Raw genomic sequence first — 21232 nt, 5'->3', positions numbered from 1 at the left:
CAAATGCAAAAGAAGTCACCAGAGCATTTTACCATCCATGGCGAAAGTTGTTCAGATCCTTGAAGGAGTCCAACAGATCAATATCCCACCAATTCCCTGGTTTATCCAAACCATCATAAGCTGTTAAAGGGGTTTTCGAGTTGTATTCAACAAATGAGAAGCATTTTACCAGTAGTTCAGTATGAAATGAATATTGCTTTGTATAATGGCATCATGCTTGTTGAGTAATTGTTACTTTATTAAACAAATATGGAAATGCTATAAGAACAGGAATTGTCTATAAAGGATTCTGATGACATTCTCAAATTAATGGAAGACAATTTCAAAAATACAACCAATTAAACCAGAATTACTAAGTTTTGGCTTCAAAAAATATTCAAACTGAACTACCAGCAACATTATGAGTTTTCTTAGGGCATCCTTCGATGGATGCAAAGAACAGAATTAACTAACTTTTGCCGCTATGGACCCAGCTAATAGCAATGTCGATCAACCAAAACTCTCGGTCTCATTCAACTCTGTTAATGTTTCAGACAAGATAATAGTAGTAAATCAATGCCAAAAGTATCAGCACCACCAGCGCAGCAGGAGCAGCCCATGACCAGTAGTTGGTCGACTTCTTACGTCTCAGTATGGCTCTTGGAAGTGCCTCGGGTCCTTTAGTTCGATTTCTGTACCGAAATGTACTCTCCTTTTGCGCCTTGTCCTTCACTGAAACAGGAGCAGGAACAGGTGCATCAGCATTAACATCGACCTTCTCGGATTCTGAAGCCTCAGCCTCGGGTTCAGTTGGTTCCTCGGGATTGACAGCAGTTGAAGATGATGCTGCTGCCTTCTTCCTTGCTTTCTTCTCACGCTCCTGAAAAAAAATAACAATGCAAGATTTCAGTTTTAACCCACACTAATTATCAGAAACAAAACTAGAGAGAGAGAAGCAAATAATTTCCTTGAGCTTCTTTTCAGCCTCCTTTTGAGCTCTTATAGCTGCTTTGGCAGCTGCCTTTTCAGCCATCTTCTTCTTCCTTTCTAAAGCTTGCTTTGCTTTTGCAATTTCCTCTTCTCTCTTCTTCTCTTTCAGTTTTGCAGCATCGGTTTTGGTGCTTGCAGAAGTGTCCTCCGACTTGCCCGATCCAGAAATCTCCTTCTCTGCTACAACATTCTCTGGAGAGGATTTTGACTCCATTACTTTGGTGTCAGCATCTTTCTGGACCTTTTTTTTAGTACCTGGTTGGGGAGAGGACTTGGCTTCTTCCTTTGGTTGTCTCGAACTAGGTCTCAGAATTGTTTCAGTTTGCAAAGGTACCGTACGCCCGGTGTAACCAGTGGTTTCTCATCAGGATTCCTTATCCGGCCATCCCGGCTCAATTGCCGACTGTCCAGGGATGTCAGAATCCGTTTCTCATAATCATCCCTGAAGGCTTTGTCACCGTTCCAGAGAGACATAAACTTCTCAGCCTAAAACCAGTACAGAAGATAAGTGATCAATTGAATACGAAGCATGTGAGATTCTCTAAACAAAGCATTAATCAGCAGTCTCAACAAACCTCAACAGCTGCAAGCTCCTCAAGTGCCTTCATATCTTTCTTGGCAGCTACAAATTTGGCCTTGTTTAGGAGTGAACGGCTCTGGAAAAAGTACACATTCTGAAATTTTGAAAGAAAATAGTAATTAAAACGAGTCCTTAGAAATAGCACACACGATGAAGCTTGAAAGCTAGACTATGCATATTGGCAAAACCAGATAAAAATTTAACTAAATAAATGGTTTACTCAAACGATGCCAATCTTCCATGAAGATCTTCAAACATAAATGAACGTTCAGATATGGTCATGTGTGCATATGAAACATAAATTTTAAAGCTTCAAGCAAAGAAAAGACTACTTCTTCATCGCGTTGTTTCCTCAGTTCCTGAATGGTTTCATATGCTTTGTCCCTCTTCTCAGTCACATCTTTCAGCTCCTCTTGTAAAATGTTGATTCTCTTCTCTATCACATTCAATTTATCTTTAATTTGTTTCTTCTTCGACTGGACTGCGTGCTGCTCCTTCCTTACTCCATTCAAATCACCTCCCATAAGCTACGATAAAACAAATATAGAAAGTTTATTAGTGTAAAACAATGAAGGTCTTATTAATACAGGAGGAAAGTGGGAAAGAAAACTTCAAGAGATGCTAAACAAAAGTTTCGTACCTTAATCTGATCCTGAATAGCTTCTTTCTGACCCATTGAATCCTGAATCTTTGCTCTCATTGCTGCATTAGCGAGGACCATTTCCCTGGTTCCCTCTAGTCGTTTGATTTCTCTAAGAAGTTGCTTCTCCTCAGCCAATGGGATGCTTTCATGCTGAATGCGATATTGCAAGCAATGGATCTGTAGTTCACCAATTCCATTAAGTGATTAAAACAGAATAGGATTAACTGCAGAAAAAAATAATCGACAAATTCTAGAAACAGTTAGGAGTAACATACAACAGCATTGAGCTCTTCCTCGGATGAGCATAGACCACCAAAAGCATAGTTATTGGTGCGAAGCTTGCGTAAAGCCTGCTGCAATGGTTCTATTTCCTTCTTTTTCTCTCCTAAAATCTCCTTAAATTGGTCAAAATCAACATTCAAGGCTCTCACTTGAGAAAGTAACTCTGCTCGATCCGACTGAAGACATAAAGATAATGCTTTAAAAAGTAAGTGAGATTAGGCTAAAACTGGCATCATAATAGTTACTACATGCTCACGGTCGTTAATTTCCATCATTTATTACTAAAAGCACACCCGATCGCATTAAACACAAGTTCGAAAGACTCGTCACAGCAATAATGTCACCTAAACTATAGGAACCAATTAAAAGCCGAATAGGACATGACAAATATATATCTTATATAAGAACAAAAACGAACGGTTAATCATGCCACGCGTCTAATCGAAATTAATAGCTTTTCACTCACCCTCTGAGCTTTTAATTCATCAGTAATCTTGAACCTGGTTCTATTCCACTTTTGTAGCTCTTTATCAGCCTGATCGATTTTGGCTTTTATCTCCGAATCGTCATAAAGGCGATACCTGACAAAATAAAACGAGTGAATCTGTTTAACTGCAGGCCACTCATCAACTGCATCCGTTGGGATGTTAGCATTCGATGCGTTATTCCCGTCTCCCTTATCCAGTTCCTTGGCACCGGAAACAACTTTAATGGTCTCATTATGAACAGTATCCTTGTCCAGTTTCACATTTTCCTTATCAAGCAAAAATGATTTGTCTACTTCAGCTACTTGCGCCATGTTTGATCCCACAATCTCTATATTCATTAATCACGAACAAATTATAAACCTAACAAAGATTACAATACCACATTATATGAACAAAATATAAATATCATTTCATTTATAAAAAAGAACGAGGAGAAAAAAAGATCAATACAAAGCGATTCATTTTACTAAATGGTAACATGACAGATAAATAAACAAAATTTCAAGGATTTACAATAGCATTGGAAATAAAACTATCTAAAGCCATTTCTTTAGGTAGCTTCTTTATTAATCAAATCAAAAGAGTTAGAAAACAGAGGAATTTCAAACAAAATATTCAACATGAGATCTTTAAACCAACATCAAATTGATATATATGCTTGATCTAGTATAATAGAAAAATACAAAGACATGATCCAGATAGAAAAAAAGGACAATCAAATCAATGATAACATGCTATAGCACAAGATCAAACCATTATCTATCAATAAAACTATCATGCTAAATTATATGATATTTTTTTCAAAAAAAGAAAAAGAAAATCCAAAATATTGAATTGTGAATGAGAGAGAAAAATCAACAGAATGACAAACAAAAACCCAGATAGGAAAAAAAAACTTATATGATTACCCATTTGGAGAGATGATCAAGAGAGGAGAAAAAGCCTTTTACAGGAAAGAAAGAGATATAAGAGATTAAGATCTCAGTCTCTCTCTCTGTTTCGGAATTATCTTGTTGTTTACCAGAGAGAGAAATAGGAGAGGGAAGCACAAGAAATATAACAGATTTTAGCTTTATATCAATGCAGAGAGACAGAGAGAGAGAGAGAATGAAGGGGGGAAATGGGTTTTTAAGTGAAACAATTTTTTTTTTTTTTTTAGTTCTAAAAAACAGTGGGCTAACGTTTTTTATGCCAAAGCTGGCAGTTACAAGAGGACTATGGTTTGTTTTGCTGTTTTTGGTATTTTTTTAACTTTATATAATAATTTTAAAATATGTAAATATTATTATATTTTATAAATAAATTTTAAAAATCCAATAGTATAAATTTATATTTATATAAATTGAGTTAAAGTTTACCACTTTAATTTAAAATTCTTTTAAAATTTGTATCATGAAAGAGTGCTGTTTTTTATCAATGTAAATTTATGTTTAACTTGTGGGAGAGAGGATACGAGTCGATGATGATTTATTTATTAGGATTTAGAAAACAAAATTATTGAAGATATTGATAATCAAAAATAAAGATTTAAATTCAATTTCATTCTATTTAATAAGAAGATAAGTAAAGATAAAATTCTTAAATAGATTATTTTCGTTTTTGAGATATGAATAATTTTATATATCATGAGTTTATCAAGATTAACGTTGATGGTGTTTGTCTGCCGCAGTCGGGATCAACGTCCATAGGGGTAATTGCGCGTGACTTTGAGGGACTGGTTATTACTGGTCGTACTCTGTTTTTTTTTTGTCCACGTGATGCTGGTTTAGTTGAAACGTTGGCTACTTGTTGCGGTTTTCGTTTTGCTGTGGAACATGGATACTCACATATGATCATAGAAAGAAATGCAACTAACATCGTTAATCAAGTTCTTAATCCCCATACAGGTTTGTTGGTACTGCAGTCTACGTTAACGGAAGCTCGTCATCTTTTGGATTTCCATCCGGACTATTGCATTCGTTTTATTCGACGTTCTGTAAATGGTGTCGCTTAGGGGAGAGATGTGCATGGGACCGAAATCGATGGGTTTTGAACGGAAACTCGTCATCTTTTGGATTTCCATCCGGAATATTGCATTCGTTTTATTCGACGTTCTGTAAATGGTGTCGCTCAGGACCATCCCTACTCATGGCCTCAATATGCTATCCACCTGAACTCACTCAATATGCTGCAACAACTAATTTGTTTGTTTCATTTAATTATGATTACCCTGATTGTATTGCTGCTAATGTTGTTTCAGACGCTAATTTTGGTAAATGGCTATATGTACTACTTAAAAAATTAATCACTTTCAATTATAAATTGGTATTTAAAAAATAAATTATAAATTATAAAAACAATATAATACGGACGATAACACAAACTCTCAAAAAATTGAAAGATATATATATATATATATATATATATATATATTAATAAGAAATTGAAAGAATATATAATTGGGATAAGTGAGTGATTGGTGGCTTTTTGTCCCCTTGATATCCATAGTATGTTCTCTTATGCATTGGTAGTCCTCGCTTTTGTTTTAACACGTGTTCTTATTTCTCAGATCATCTGACTTACGTCAGCGTCATCGATGATTACGAGAGCCGAGGTTTGAGACTTCAAATTACAAGAGTATCCTTAAACTTGTCCGCGAAACGGACACCCCTTGGAAACCGGTAAAGTTTGTTTATTTGTTTTTAAAGTTCAAACTTACAAATCTCAGTATTATTTATTTCAACATTGCATTTAATTAATACTAATAAATTATGATTCTTTTTAGTTTTTAAACATCCTGAACCCTTATAATTACAATTAAGTATATTTTTCAAAATTAAACCGTAATTCCGTTATATTTGTTAAATAATTAGATAATTAAAACTATTACTCGTATAATTATTAGAATTATAATTACAGATTCATATAATTATGATGTAATGTTCAATCATGTTAAAATATTAATGTGAAAAATGTCAACGGGTGGATTTTGAGGGGATCCATCTTACTCTACATCTAAATGCGGCCTTCTCTTAAGTACATGATTAAGAACCAAAGCTAAAAAAATCCAGTTTTTGGATTCAGGGAATCGAAAATTGAACAAGAAAATGAATAAATAAATTGAATTGGCTTACCTTACAAGTAGAGGGAACAGTCTGATTTCAAAAGTAAAGGACGCTATTATAGAGAAGTACGTATGGGATCTTTATGTGATTTACAAACAGCAAGGGGGAGTAATCGGAATATAGAACAATAAAGGGTTAACTTATCAAAAGTCCTTCATTTCTGAACTGTATCCAAACTAATTCCTAAATTTTAAAGTGTTTCAATTAAACCATTAATTAAAGTATGTTGTGATCATGTTTTTTTATTAGTTTATTCATCAATTTTTACTTTAAATGTCAATTTAAATATGGTGTAAATTTAAAGAGGGGCATAATTTAATTTATTAATACAATTAAAATGTTTTAAATTTAAAGAGTAATTTAAAATTTAAATAATAATTTTGATATATGTGATACTATTAGCATCTAGAAAAAATAAAGTCATTTTAAATAAATTCTTTACATATAAATGAATTTTGATTTTATGTAATCATATTGATTCAATATAAAGGAATGGAAAACTTGACTAATTGTTGATCTAATTATATTGACTCGATATAAAGAAATGAAAAATATGGCTAATCATTGTAAATAATCACAGTCAATTCTTGTAATTCAAAAGAAAAAATTGACGTAAACTATTAAATAAGCTTCTTAGTGATACTGTAAATTGCTGAAACTTTGATCAAACAAATGATGTAAATCTTCAAAGGTAGACTGTAATGGGATCTTCAAACTTTGAATCGAATCTCTAAAGCAAACTTTATGGTGTCACTCCACTTCAAGATGCAATTTTTATTAAGCTATGCATCACTTTGATTGACGCTAAGAGGAGGCTGTAGGTTCTCGTTGACTTCATAGTGCATCACACTATTCTCTGTATCCCCATAGGCATTGAAGATTCACTCTGCAGTTGTGAGCAGACACTGTGAGATATTGTATCCTTCAAAATATACGTGCACCCCTTCTGAACTTAACCACAGGAAGTCAGATATGCTGACTTGACTCCTTACCCTTAGGTTTATTTGATTAATAAGTCGAGTTAGAATTTCAAGATGCTCAAAGGTTGCATTTGTTGGTTGACAGAAGACGATTGGTTGGTAGATGGTCCAAGAAACTTGCAACAAAATATTTCGATAAGACTAATACACCTACGATAGAAAACTTAGGATATACAACTAATATACCAATTCTACGACGTTGATTAGTCTTTTATATGATAAATTCTTAGTGCATAATAATACTTAAGTGGCAGGACTGAGCATATATTATTTAGGTGGCAAATTCTACCATATATCAACGAGATAATATAATCGACTATATATTAATCAGATGGCAGAGCCGACCATTTAATAAAAGTAACTCAAGTGCACTGAGAACTTAAAATAAACCAAGACTTAACTGAGAAGCGAACACTTTTATTAATACAAAATACAATTATAATACGCTTACCTCACTAATGTTAACCATCAGAGCTTGACTCTAGGTAACCAATCATGATATAGTATAATTCCAATAGTATACTATAGCGTTGTAGGAATCCACTTCCTAGAAAGGTGGGTGAAACCTCATAGCTTATCTCTAAGCTCACCAATCATAACACGGTATAATTTCAATAGTATACAACAACATTAATCAAGTTTATAGCTCATACTTCAGCTGCACTATCAAGATTTGCCGAGTAAGATGCCTTCGGGTTATCAAAAGAGCGAATCTCATTTTCCCTTCTACACTAAAAGGAGCTAATTGTAGTTTGAACTAATCATTAGTTGTTTCCATAAGCATATAGTTAATTGGTAAAATGTTACTATTGGACCTTATATTATACATAACTTTTGGATTTAATTTTATATTGTATTTTAGTCAATTTAATCTAAACTTTTTAAAGCTAATCATTGATCTAATTAGGAATGGAAATTATTGCAAACAATTAGTCAATCAAAGAAAAAAAAATCACTCAACTCTATTTCACAATATTCAAAAAAAAATTCACTCACTTCTTCCCTGTTTCACAGTATTAAAAAAATCACTCACTTCTCTGTTTTACAGTGGCACTCCAAAACTTTGTTTATACAAAATGATCGTAAGTTTTCCAAATTTGACAGCAATTGGATTTGTGCAATATACAAGGAAAACATACTGTCTAGCTTTAGCTTTGCAAATTCCACGCTGAATCCAATCTCTGAGCACACTTGATTGTGTCGTTCCACCTCAAAAAACAATTTCCATTCACCTCATACCATGGAAAATAAAGCATCTTTGTGAAAGAGGCCAAGAGTATGATATATATTCTTAGGATCACGTCATGATACATCACACAATGCATCAAAATATTTCGATGAATCTAATGCACCTACTATAGAGAACTTAGGATATTCCACTAATATATCAATTCTATGACGTTGATTAGTCTTTATACGATAAATTCTTAGTGCACAATAATACTTAAGCGGCAGACTGATCATATATCATTTAGGTGGCAAATTCTACCATATATCAACTAGACGATAAATCGACCATATATTAAATAGACGGCAGAGCCGACATATAATAAAAGTAACTCAAGTGCACTAAGAACTTAAAACAAACTAAGAATAAACTAGAAGCGAACACTTTTATTAATACAAAAAACAATTATAATATTACACACCTCACTAGTATTACACACTTACCTCACTAATGTTCTCTTATCTTCCTTTAAGTTCTCTTTATCTAACTCGTTCTTTTGGTATTCATTTTCTCATTTTCACTCTTATTATGATGGTAAAATTCACCCCTATTTATAGATTTTAGTGGCAATTAGATTGTTGACACATATTAATATCTTAGTCATTTAATCTAAAATATTCTCAAGATAATTATAGAGAATTCTAGATATAATATCTTAGTCATTTAATCTAAAATATTTATATTCTTCTAATAGATAATTCTAGATCCGGGACTCTATTGGTCAACAAGACTGAAGTATTTTGGGCCACGAAGAGAAGAAAATTGCCTACAGCATTTAAATTATATACTGGCTAGCATTCTCTCATACACCTGATATTGTTCGATTTGTAAGTTTAGTATTTAAGAATGTGAGGACTGCGATAATATATATATATATATATATATATATATATATATATATGCATTTGCTTTGTGATGTAGATATGGCTGGACCGCATATCATACATGTCTGCAATAATTCACAGTGGCATATTGCAGCACTTCTCATGTGTTACCATCTGTTTTTCTATCTAAAGTGAAATCTTTTAATGCTATGGGGTGTGTCAAAATTTATGAAATATATACATATGTATGTATCTGTGTATACACACCTGTTTAGTGATGTGATGCAGAAATGGATGAACTGTATATTACATTTCATGGAGATAAATAGTTCATATCGACATATTGCAGCTCTTCTCAAATGCTAGAAACTGAAACTTAGAAGCCTAATTTCCACTTTCATGGAGGTGGTAAATTAGTTTTGCTTTTACAAGATCCTTGTCATTGGTTGCAGGTTCGGCATGGACAATCATGTCGCGTCCGTTCATCGAGTATATTATTATGGGATGGGATAATCTACCCAGAATCCTTCTCATGTATTACACAAACTTCATCTCTTCCCCTGAAGGCTACTTCCAGACGGTGGTATGCAATATTCCGGAATTCGCCAAGACTGTCATCAATCATGATATGTATTACATTAAATGGGACAATCCTCCTAAACAGCACCCACATGTACTTTCTCTTAACGATCTAGGCAGGATGATTTGGAGCAATGCTGCATTCGCTCGCAAGTTCAAATGAGACGCTCGTGTATTGGATATGATTGACGTCGATTTGCTTGGCTGTGTTAATGCGAGCTTCACTCCAGGTGGTTGGTCCGGGGAACCAAAATGTTCGGATGTTGGGGACATTAACAAGCTTGAACCAACTCCTGAAGCTCAAAGGCTTCCCCGTCTCTTAGATAGATTAGCTATTAAAGCTTATATTGGTCAATATCAATGTACATAGTAATCATGATGGGGTGAGGCGGGACAAAGCTATGTAAATTGAAGAATTTTGATCAATGTAGTTAGCTTGCAATATTGTTCTCAAACTGGGAAAACTCTTGATGTTGAAGTTTCTGATTATCAATAGATGTCTACATTTTCTACTGCATAGACGTTCCCTTCTTTAGAATTGATTAATTACATCGTGTAAACCAAAGTTGACCAAAATGAGAATGCCTTATTATCCATATACATACATGCATGCATATATACATACACATTAATGCTGCTGCAATTTTCTTGAGAAGAGGCAAGGTAATTTGGTAAACAAGCTAGAATTTGCTTGTTTCATTACATTAAATAATCTAAAGATCTCTGCATTTAATTTGTGGCAGATCTACAGGAAAGGGTTATATCTTAGCAAATTGCAGTTGTAGTGGTAAAGAAATGCACATGTTTAATCACAGAGAAAGATCTCTCCATCAGCTATAAGCTTAACTACATATGCTTCACTAACAATCTCCCTATAAGCATCGAGCTATACAAAAATAGCAGAGAAAACGACTTCGGTTCATATTTCAGAAGGGAATCGGCAGCCTATTATTTGCTGCCATCATCTTGATGTTTGTCCTGATTTGCGGTTCAAAAGTTTAGCTCAACGACGAGAAACAAATAATGAATTGGTTGATATTTGGTTGCCTTCTATCGGAACCTTTTTCATCTTTGCCTTATCCAGGCGTGCTCGTCGAACAACTTCTTGAATTTGACGATCATGATCCTTGAGCATTTGATCCATGTTGCCTGATGGGACTAATAGTGGACCAGAATAGTGAATTTTGTGACCCTTTGAGCCATAACCAAGCTGGAAACACACATCATTAAGAATTATGCATTAGATACTTGAAATGAATACAAGTTACCATAGCAACCAACGAATAACAATACTTGACCAGGAAAAAAAATCAATGACAAGGCTCTTCTTTTATGGAAAATTGACCATGAGAACCAATCATCAAAGCAAAAAGACAGGTTCACTACTTACCAGAACTGGATCTTTGATGTTAATTCTTACTTCTTTCTGCTGCACATTTCGTTTCGGATCCTGTTGGAAAGATTCTGAGGCCTCCTTAAAGGAACCGGGAAATCTTGCAAATACTTTTGGAGCTTCTGGTTGTGAAGAACCAGTTCCCTCTCTGCCATCTTCAGATATAAGATTACTTCTCCTTGCTGCCATTAAACCTGGCATCACTGACAAGTCAGCCCCAGTAGAAAGTTTTGGAGCATCATCGAGGTTTTTACCAGACTTTGCCCATGCAGCTCTGTGAGCCATTGGCCCTGAATGGGAGGCTCTCTTGTGATGATTCCCCTGAGCATCCACATTTGATTCTACAGCTTGTGATGGTCGAGGTGGATCTATAGGAAAGCCTGAGGCAACTACTTCAGGATGAGGATTAAACTTTCACTCCGACTCTTAGAATTGGGTTGGCCTTGTCTTTTCTGGAATGTCGAAGTAATTTTTTTTCAAAGAAAATGTTACAAATGCATAAGGGTGGTGGTGTTCTAAAAAGAGAAAATTTGATAAAAAGAATCACAAATTATGTTAAATCATTTAAATAGAAATCATTGATGCATAGATGAAATGGACAGTGTTAACAAAATCTTAAGTTACCTGCATTGACAAAACTAGTTCAGCATTGGCATCAGGCGCTGGCATGGCACGAGAATCTCTTGTTGCTCTTCTGTCGAGGTCAGGTCTCTGACCTTTGGTTCCTGCTGCTCCTTGTCTGCCAATAGAAAAAAATAGTTTGTTAGCAGTTTTGCACCTATTCCGAGAACTAAAGATTTCAAAGCACTCGATTTCTTTTGGAAGTAACCTCCCACACAAGTGTGACAAAGTTAAAAGAAATTCTCCTTCAGAAGCATCTCGGGATTTTTTTAAAAGATAAATAAATAAAGTTAAATTCTCATTGTAATTATAAAATATTCACCTTCTAGCTTCCTCATCCCTCATTTTTGCATCAAACTCTTTGCTAGGAGGATACTTGGGCAAGCTTGAAGGATCACAGGGAAGCGGATTTCTGATAAAGAACTTAAAAAACAAAGTAAAAACACAAGTCATGGAAATTAGATACTTGGCCAACCTTCATTACCAACATTCACCCTGAAAAGGAGGGGAAGATGCTTGCAGACATGCATTGATTATAGTTGCCTGAAATATAATAAAATACAATTTCTTAAAAACATACCTGATTCTTGAGAGCAGAAGCTGCAGATCCACGATCAGCAGGGTCAATGGAAAGTAAGGTTTCCATGAGTGCTAATGCTGGTGCAGGAAATTCCTTAAAAGTTTCAGAAACACAGCGTCTATAAGGTTGTTGGGGCTTAAAAATTGTAGCATGAGGCAGCTTTGATTTTCTCCAATACTCTTCAGAAGGTGAGCCACAAAGTTTGAAAATTTTATGCAACTGCTCCACCTATAAAGCAAAAGGACATTGACCTTGATCATTCATTTAATTCTAGAGCTCTAACGACAACGTATGACACATCCTATCACTAAAACGATAGTCATGCATATACCAATAGACTAAAGTTTCATTTTAAAACTCTTAGTACTGCGTAGGAAAACTCTCATTGAATAACAAAAGCACACCTCAGTTCTTCCGGGCATAATAGGCTTGCCTACGTATAGCTCGGCAAGTATGCAACCTGTACTCCATAAATCCACGGCAGCACCATAGGAAGTGGCTCCAAGTAGAAGCTCTGGTGGTCTATACCAAAGAGTTACAACACGGCTTGTCAAGGGCTGACTTTGATGAGGATCATAAAAACTTGCCAGACCAAAATCTGCAATCTTCAAGATGCCATTATTGTCAATTAGAAGATTTGAACCTTTTATGTCACGATGTAGGACACCATGGCTGTGACAATGATCAAGACCACGCAAAAGTTGCTGCATGTAGCACTTAACCTGCCCAAAGTTCAATAAATAGAACATAAGAATACCCCATAGATGCCAAATATAAATGTCTGATTTGCAGAATATTCTCAACTTCTTTAGAATGCAATTTAAAGGGGGAAATTCATGGAATCCCAATGTAATTTTTTACTTACAAACAAGTAAATTTTAGAAGATATCAGATTGCAGCTAAGAGGAAAATAAATTGCAGAACAATCTGACATACCTGTGGCTCAGAAAACTTCAGACCCGGGTTTGAAGCAAGACCAGCCAAATCATGTTCCATATACTCAAAAACAAGGTACAAGCTGCAAGACATCCTTGAGGTAACCAGACCCTCCAGCTTTATAACATTTGGATGGTCAAGTCTACGTAGTATGTGAATTTCTCTTGCCATAAATCGAACACTCTCCGGCTCAAGGTTATCAAATCTTACTTTCTTCAGAGCAACAATTTTTTTCTGATCTAAATCATGTGCCCTATAAACATTACTATAAGTCCCCTGGCCAATCTGCATAGAATATATAAGTTCAACTGACAGATACAATTACTAGCCACAAGAAACAGTCAATTTAGAGCATATTGTTTGGTTATAAGATAAGAGACATCACACACACTAAATGACTGTAGTACAGAATCAAGAAAACAGACCGAATTCCAAAAATCCTAACTAAAGTTTCATTATCACAACAACACATCCAGAAGCCACCAATAGAGAGGGCACCTCAGTGGAGGTGAACGAAATATTAATATGCCTTAATGTTGAAAAAGATATATCACTGGACTTAGAGGGAATTTTTCTTCAAGTTGTAAATTGGTACTGTTTTGATCTTATTGAACTTAACCTGATTTAGAGGTAGGTGAAATTCTAATAGGATAGTGACTTATTAGTCAAGAATTGAAAAAAAGATGTTTTACAATCTTTCAAAGATGTCCAAAAGGATTACAACGAAGTGTGAATCCAAATATAATAGCACAAAGTTGAATATTAACAAACAAAGCAGAGACTAAAAGGGAACTACTTAAAATAAACTGATATGTAAAAAAAGGAAATTATCAATGAAATTTGCAACATAAGGACAAATCGTATACATTCTATGTTATTCGGACTCGAGTGTAAGTGTTAGACACAGATATGTATCCGACAGGGGTATGGCTAAATTCTTCAAACTTTTCTATGTATTTGGACTTTGGAGTATCCTTAAAGGTCATATCCCCAAATTCTAGTGTCAGACTCGAGTAGTTAAAGAAAAATGAAGTCTGAGCAACATAGTATACAATGAACAACACCCAAAACTAAGAAATAAGTTAAGAGCATAATTACTTTATCCAGCTTCTCAAATGCGTCTGCAAGCCGCGGCACCCATCCTCTGATTGCTTCTCCTGCCACTGAAGCTAACCAAGCAGGCCAACCTGCTGCCACCTGCTCACCTTCTGTAGCTTTCGGGAGACTACCCATCCCGGGGTGTTGAGTAACAACATACTCCATCTTCTCCCTCTTATCCAAATTCTCACCATGCATCCCAACCGAGCCATTCACTTGTTTATCAATTAACATCGTTCGCACCTCATTGTTATCAGACCGATCCTTTGCTCTATCTTCTGTTGAGGCTTTACTCGAAAACCTCTCCCTAGGACTCTCCTTACTATCTTCAATTGCAGAAGGCTTACAACAAATACAACCCATCATACACCAAAACTACCCTTCAAACAGTACCTCCTTCAGTTCTTCTTACAGTAACTAAATATGCTTCATTTCTTCAAGAAATTTATTTTTTTTGCAACATTATCCCCCTCATCCATTACCGACGTACTCAAAACGCTAAAAAATCTGACTAAAAACAGAACTTCCAATATCCCATCCAAATTGAAATGTTATAATAAATCCTATTTCTGCACCAGCATTCTACCAAATGAAAATAATAAAAAATCCGTGTTTCTAGAAATAGAAACCAATAAAGCTGGGCTTCACTAAAACCCCAATACTATATACATACTATCCAATCTAATCAAAACCTCATTTGTTCAAACAAGAGCCTACTTCTCTAGAAGCTCTCTTAAAACTACAACCTTTAACCCCAAAAAAATCCTGAAAAAGCTTTCAAAGATAATACAAGCTAATGCAAATCCAAATACCAACCCAGAAAACGACACCTCTTTGCACACTCAAATTTTCTCCTGCTCTCCTCATCCAATCAAATTATTCAAACCCCACAGTTTTAAAATACATAACAGATTAAAAAATAACTTTTAAAAAATGAAAGTCTTCACCTTTTCCGGGTACCTTTAAGAGAAAAGCACCTTTGCAGCTAGAAAGGATTGAAACTTGGAAAACCTCAGAGAGGGTTAAGTGATCAGGGGATTGCAAGGGAACAAAATGGAAAGATGGAGAAATGGATCTAAGGAGCAAATATAGAAAGTTTTTTTTTTTTTCAGATTACGAGAGTTTTTCTCTTTTTGGGAGAAATCAATAATATTTGAGGTGGGACTGGGGAGCAATAGTTTATTGATAATATTAACATTTTAACGGCATCCATTTTAGTAGTATTTAATTATTTTCATTTTAAATGTTATAGGATTTAGGGTTTGTGAAAACCAATGTGTAAAAAGACATTCTTGAGCTCACGCGCTTCATAAATGGAAGGTTTCGAACATTTTTGTATTTATATTTTTTATCAATATACAATAAATATAAAATTATATCTATTTAAAATAATTTTTAATCGTATTATATTAAATATTTATATTTTTGATGTTTATATTGTTCAAATTCGAAATTTAAAATATAAAAATAATTTTTTTATTATTTTAATTTAGTAAAAGTAATACATAATGTCTAAATAATAACACTTGAGCATAATGTTCCTTTAATATATACTACCCGTTCCTTTTCATTTTCAGTTTTAACAAAAGGGGGTATGTTTCACTCGGTGAGAGTGAGAGTGGGGAAATGTTAAAACTACTTTAGATTACAGAAAGAAAAAATAGTTGAGGAAAGAAGGTGGTTTTGGCTTTTCTTTACTCCTATAAATTTCTACTCCATAAACAAATACTGTTGGGTCTTAGGTAAGAGATGTTACAGTCTAACTCACTTACACCATAATCATCTCCTTTCCCGGGTCCCACTTTTCCCAATCAATTTCCAATGACACCATTACGTCCATTCTAATCTTTTGGTCAAAATTTGCTTAATTTTGTAATCACATCATCCCACTCTATTTTTTTCGCTAGAAATTGCATTTGTGAGTCAATTTTCCTAGTTTTAGGTGGACGGTTGGAGTTTAGTTTCTCAACGAATTTTTAATTCGAACAAAAATATAATTTTCCATGCACTAATCACTTACTATTAAATAGCTAATTTGTTATGGTATAGTAAGTTGACATAATTATAATTGTAACCGCATTTATTTATTTATTAGTATTTCATGTTACAATATTTCATGTTACACACTTGTTTTATAAATAAAAATATAAATTACATTATATATTATTAAATTTTGGTGTCATATTATTTATATTATTGAATTTTTAATTTTTTTAATAATAATATTAAATTTTGATTTTAATTTTAATTTCAACTATATAATTGGACCGTTAAAATTCAAATGTTGTGATGATATGAATAAACGATGTTTTGGGAAGTGATTAGTGATACTTAAAATTACACCCTTTTAGGCATTAAATTTTAGGAGTATATTGTTTTTGTCACTAAACTTTTCAACATTTCACTTTTTGGCACTTCACTTTTTCGACCATCGTTGATATTAACCGTTGCCCGTCATTTATTCGAAAATATGAACAGTGAAAATTATTATTTTAAGAAGACAAACAACATAATTTAAAATTAAACTCATCAAACGTCCATGGGATAAGTTCAAAGTATTAGCACATCTAATCTTTAGATGATTTTCGTCGGTTTTGAGGGTAGATTTCATGAAAATAAATTTGATGTGAAGAAAGATGAGTGAAATGTGAATATTTTGATTTTAATCTTTTCGTAAATAGATGACATGAAATGATTTAGTGTTACCTGATAGAAAAGTGAAATGAAAAAAATGATTTATTTAAAAGTTTAGCGATGAAAATAGTATACTTCTAAAGTTTAGTGTCTAAAACATCATCATTTTAGGCATTAATAGTCGCATCAAAACAACATAGTTTTGTCCATGTCATCGCATCGTTAAAATTTAACGACCTAAAGGTATTATTGAAGTTAAAACCAAAATTTAGTGTAACAATTGAAGTAATTAAAAGTTCAATAGAATAAAAAGTGCACAATCTAAAGTTCAATGGTATCTAATATGATTTACCCTAAATAAAATCATTGTTTTATTATATTAAACTTTGACTTTCTCCATACAGCAGTTCTTTTTACTAAATATTAAAAATGAATTCTTCTTATCGGATTCTTTGGAAAAACATTTTTTAATTACAAATTATAATCTAATTGATGCAAATGTCAATCATATGTAAAAAAATTATTAGCAAACTTGTTTTACACAGTAATTCTAGTTGACATGGACCTATTTCTATTGTACATTTTACATTCATTATTCACTAAGAGACAAATAGAAAAAATAACTCAAAAACCATCCCACATGGATCCAATGCAACTCATGTGCTTGTTGTTTTTTAGTTCAAAATCATTTATTATAAATAATAATATTTTTTAAATTTAATTTAATTTTTTAAAAAAACTATATATTTGATATGATTGCAATGTAGTATTTGTTCAGATAATTTTTTTAAATATTGATAACACACATAACAATGCTACTCGGATCCATAATTATTAAAAAATAATATTTTTACTATTAAGACTATTTAATAAATTTAATCAAGTTTAATTCGAACTTGAACTAAATACGGTTCGAATATATCGTTCATCGTGTCATGCATATGGGATATTTAAGACGTCGCCTTCTTTCAAAGAGAGAAATGAACAAACAGTCGGGGCCCAGTTTTAGAACTCAAGGATTGCTTGGGATTGGTCCACTACTTCATTGTCAATGAAAATTCAATGTTTTTTCAGACAGCTTTTTAGTTGCTAACAATCAACATGCTTCTTTTGCATTCTAGAAAAGGCATAATAATAAGAGATTGTCTTAAAATTTCATCGAAAAATTATAATTTCTTTAATAATTTAAATTTAAATTTTAATGTTTTATTTTACATATGTATGAATCATTGGAAAATTTATTTTATAATATTTTATGATATTTAATTTGAATTAATAAATTAAATGTAAATAATTATAAAATTAATTAATTAGATAATAAAATTCACATTTGTTTTCAATTAGCACCAGTTTAAACCTTATCTTATTACATTGATTATCCTCAATTACCAATGACAAAAGCTTGTCTAATATCCATCGTTTTCACCATTTTATTATCATCAATAAGGTGATGTTTGTTTTCATTGTGTAAGCTATTCAAACCACTTATGTCTGCGTCGCGCAGACCACGCGCAGACATTAAGCTTCGCAGACTGTTTGTATTTTAGAAGACAGAAGCTCTTCAAACGTCTGTGCGAGCTCTTCTTGGTGTAGACTTGGTTTTATGTCTTCAAAGGTCTTCAAACCTCTTCAAGAACAATTATAAAAAAAAATTATTTATTAAAATAATTTTAAATAATTTAATAAGGTTATTTATTTTAAAATAATTTATTTTAAATAATTTATTATAAAATAATTTATTTTAAAATAAATTATTATAAAATATGGATTGATTTATTTTAAAATAATTTATTTAAATAATTTATTAGTATGTATTGATTTATTTTAAAATATGGATTGATTTTTTATTATAGTTGTATGGATTGATTTATTTTAAATAATTTATTAGTATGGATTGATTTACTTTAAAATATAGATTGATTTATTTTAAATAATTTATTAGTATGGATTGATTTATTTTAAAATATGGATTGATTTATTTTAAATAATTTATTAGTATCGATTGATTTATTTTAAATAATTTATTTGTATGGATTGATTTATTTTAAAATATGGATTGATTTATTATTGTAGTTGTATGGATTGATTTATTTTAAATAATTTATTAGTATGGATTGATTTACTTTAAAATATGGACTGATTTATTTTAAATAATTTATTAGTATGGATTGATTTATTTTAAAATATGGATTGATTTATTTTAAATAATTTATTAGTATGGATTGATTTATTTTAAATACTTTATTTGTATGGATTGATTTATTTTAAAATATGGATTGATTTATTATTGTAGTTGTATGGATTGATTTATTTTAAATAATTTATTAGTATGGATTGATTTATTTTAAAATATGGATTGATTTATTTTAAATAATTTATTAGTATGGATTGATTTATTTTAAAATATGGATTGATTTATTTTAAATAATTTATTAGTATAGATTGATTTATTTTAAATAATTTATTTGTATCGATTGATTTATTTTAAAATATGTATTGATTTATTATTGTAGTTGAATAGATTGATTTATTTTAAATAATTTATTAGTATGGGTTGATTTATTTTAAAATATAGATTGATTTATTTTAAATAATTTATTATTTTAGTTGTATGGATTATTTAAATTTCAGTAGTGTAAAACTAAAATTATTTAAATCTCAGTATTGCAAAACTCTTTTAAGTTTAAAAAATCAGTTTATTTATATTTCAGTTCATTTTAGCAGTCTGCAGACGTTAAAAAACAAACAGTCTTCTTCTTGCAGACTGCAACTTTTGGTCCACCTTTTCTACTGCAGATGTCTGCAGATGTGGTCCGCAGACTGCAGACCTTTTACCTCTGCAAAAATAAACACCACCTAAGTGCCATCAGTACCCAACTTAGGCTCACTAACACTTTGAAATCATTTTGTTGGATTAGATTGGATTTAAATATTAGATTTTCAATACATTCATACTGAGAATGAAAATATTTTATATAAATAAGATTTATAAAAAGTTGTTCAATAAATGATCACAAGTGATAAAGTATTTGTATATAGGTATACTGTTTTTGTGTTCGATTATTAAATATAAATATTTAAATATTTTATTTAAAAAAGATAAATTTTCAAATCAAGAGTGAATAATACATAATACTAAAAATGCTCTCAACTTGCTTATTAAAAATTGATTTATTTGAAAAAAAATTGAAATATTTTCTGTTAATTGATTATTCAAAAAGATTGAAATGTTCAGGCCTAAATTATCGAAGGAAAACAATTCAAAGTCCAATTTAAAAGGTGATAAACATTGAAAGCTTTTTTTTGCCATTATGCAATATTTTAGTAACGTCAGTGAATTGTTTGGTAAATTTGCAATTTGGTACTCGTAGAACGGAAAAATTAATTTAGTGAATTTTCAGTTCCCCCCAACTAACACAATCACCACCAGAACAAAGAAGCATTCCTCAGAAAACCAAAGAAGGAAAGTTAAAAATCAACAGAAGGGCCTACATTTTCTTGATGGTAGGTAATCCCCCCCCCACATTTTTTTCGGAAATTAATTTTATTTTTCGTTTATTTTGGGGGTCTTAGGAGTTGAATTGTAAATAGAAATTATTCCATTTAAATCGCGCATACATTTTATTATTTTTGGGTCTTATCCATTTCCGTCTAATTTTGTTTTTCTGTTTCTCGTTAAAATTGTTAGCAGAATTCAATCACATTGGTTAAACGGTTTTATTATTATTATTATTGTTTTGTTAGTTGTTAAGTTTGTGCATTTTCATTATTAGAATCTTATTTTAGAAAGCCCTACATAATCTCAGTATTTTCACTGTAAAAAAATGGAGAATTGGATTAAATAAAATTTATTTATAAAATAATTTTATGAATTAACAAATTCATAAAATTATAATTTTAAAAATAAATTGTGAATTTGTAACACTCAAGTCTGATCCGATCTGAAATCCAAAAAATTTGAACATTACAAGAAACCACCGAAGCGACTAATCATTTTTTTGAAATCATTACCCATAAACATAAATAATCATCCATCCCAAAATAACATCTCAAAACATTATAGTTTAAATAAAAGAGGTACGACTCAATTATACATAAGGTCTATGAAATACATACCATCTAAAATAATTGAGTTGTACTCTGAAGCTCAACCGAATATAGAATTTGTAACATGACGATAAGCTCATCGAAATAACACCTAAAAACTTACGAATGAAAACATTCCAAACGCTGAGTTGCGAGTTCAGTGCCACAAATATAATTCTACTATACTACATGCATCCATTAAATGCA

At 32.0% G+C, this 21232-nt stretch overlaps 1 protein-coding gene and 2 pseudogenes across 1 annotated transcript; 1 reads left to right on the top strand and 2 right to left on the bottom strand.

Annotated features, from left to right (window-relative positions):
* Positions 1-344: 344 nt before the first annotated feature.
* Positions 345-4036, bottom strand: LOC120127709 (annotated as a pseudogene).
* Positions 4037-4568: 532 nt separating this feature from the next.
* On the top strand, positions 4569-9840 carry LOC120127733 (beta-glucuronosyltransferase GlcAT14B-like). Its single transcript, XM_039145582.1, has 2 exons — positions 4569-4848; positions 9551-9840. Exons 1-2 carry the CDS (start codon positions 4569-4571, stop codon positions 9838-9840), a joined length of 570 nt encoding a protein of 189 aa, XP_039001513.1.
* A 536-nt stretch (positions 9841-10376) lies between these two features.
* On the bottom strand, positions 10377-14671 carry LOC120127932 (annotated as a pseudogene).
* Between the last annotated feature and the right edge of the window lie 6561 nt (positions 14672-21232).

The sequence above is a fragment of the Hibiscus syriacus genome, unplaced genomic scaffold (genome assembly GCF_006381635.1).
Source record: "Hibiscus syriacus cultivar Baekdansim isolate YM2019G1 unplaced genomic scaffold, ASM638163v2 tig00110472_pilon, whole genome shotgun sequence".
In the NCBI taxonomy this organism is placed as follows: Eukaryota; Viridiplantae; Streptophyta; class Magnoliopsida; order Malvales; family Malvaceae; genus Hibiscus; species Hibiscus syriacus.
Note: the sequence above shows the minus strand (reverse complement) of the source record. Positions and strands in the feature narration are given on the sequence as shown.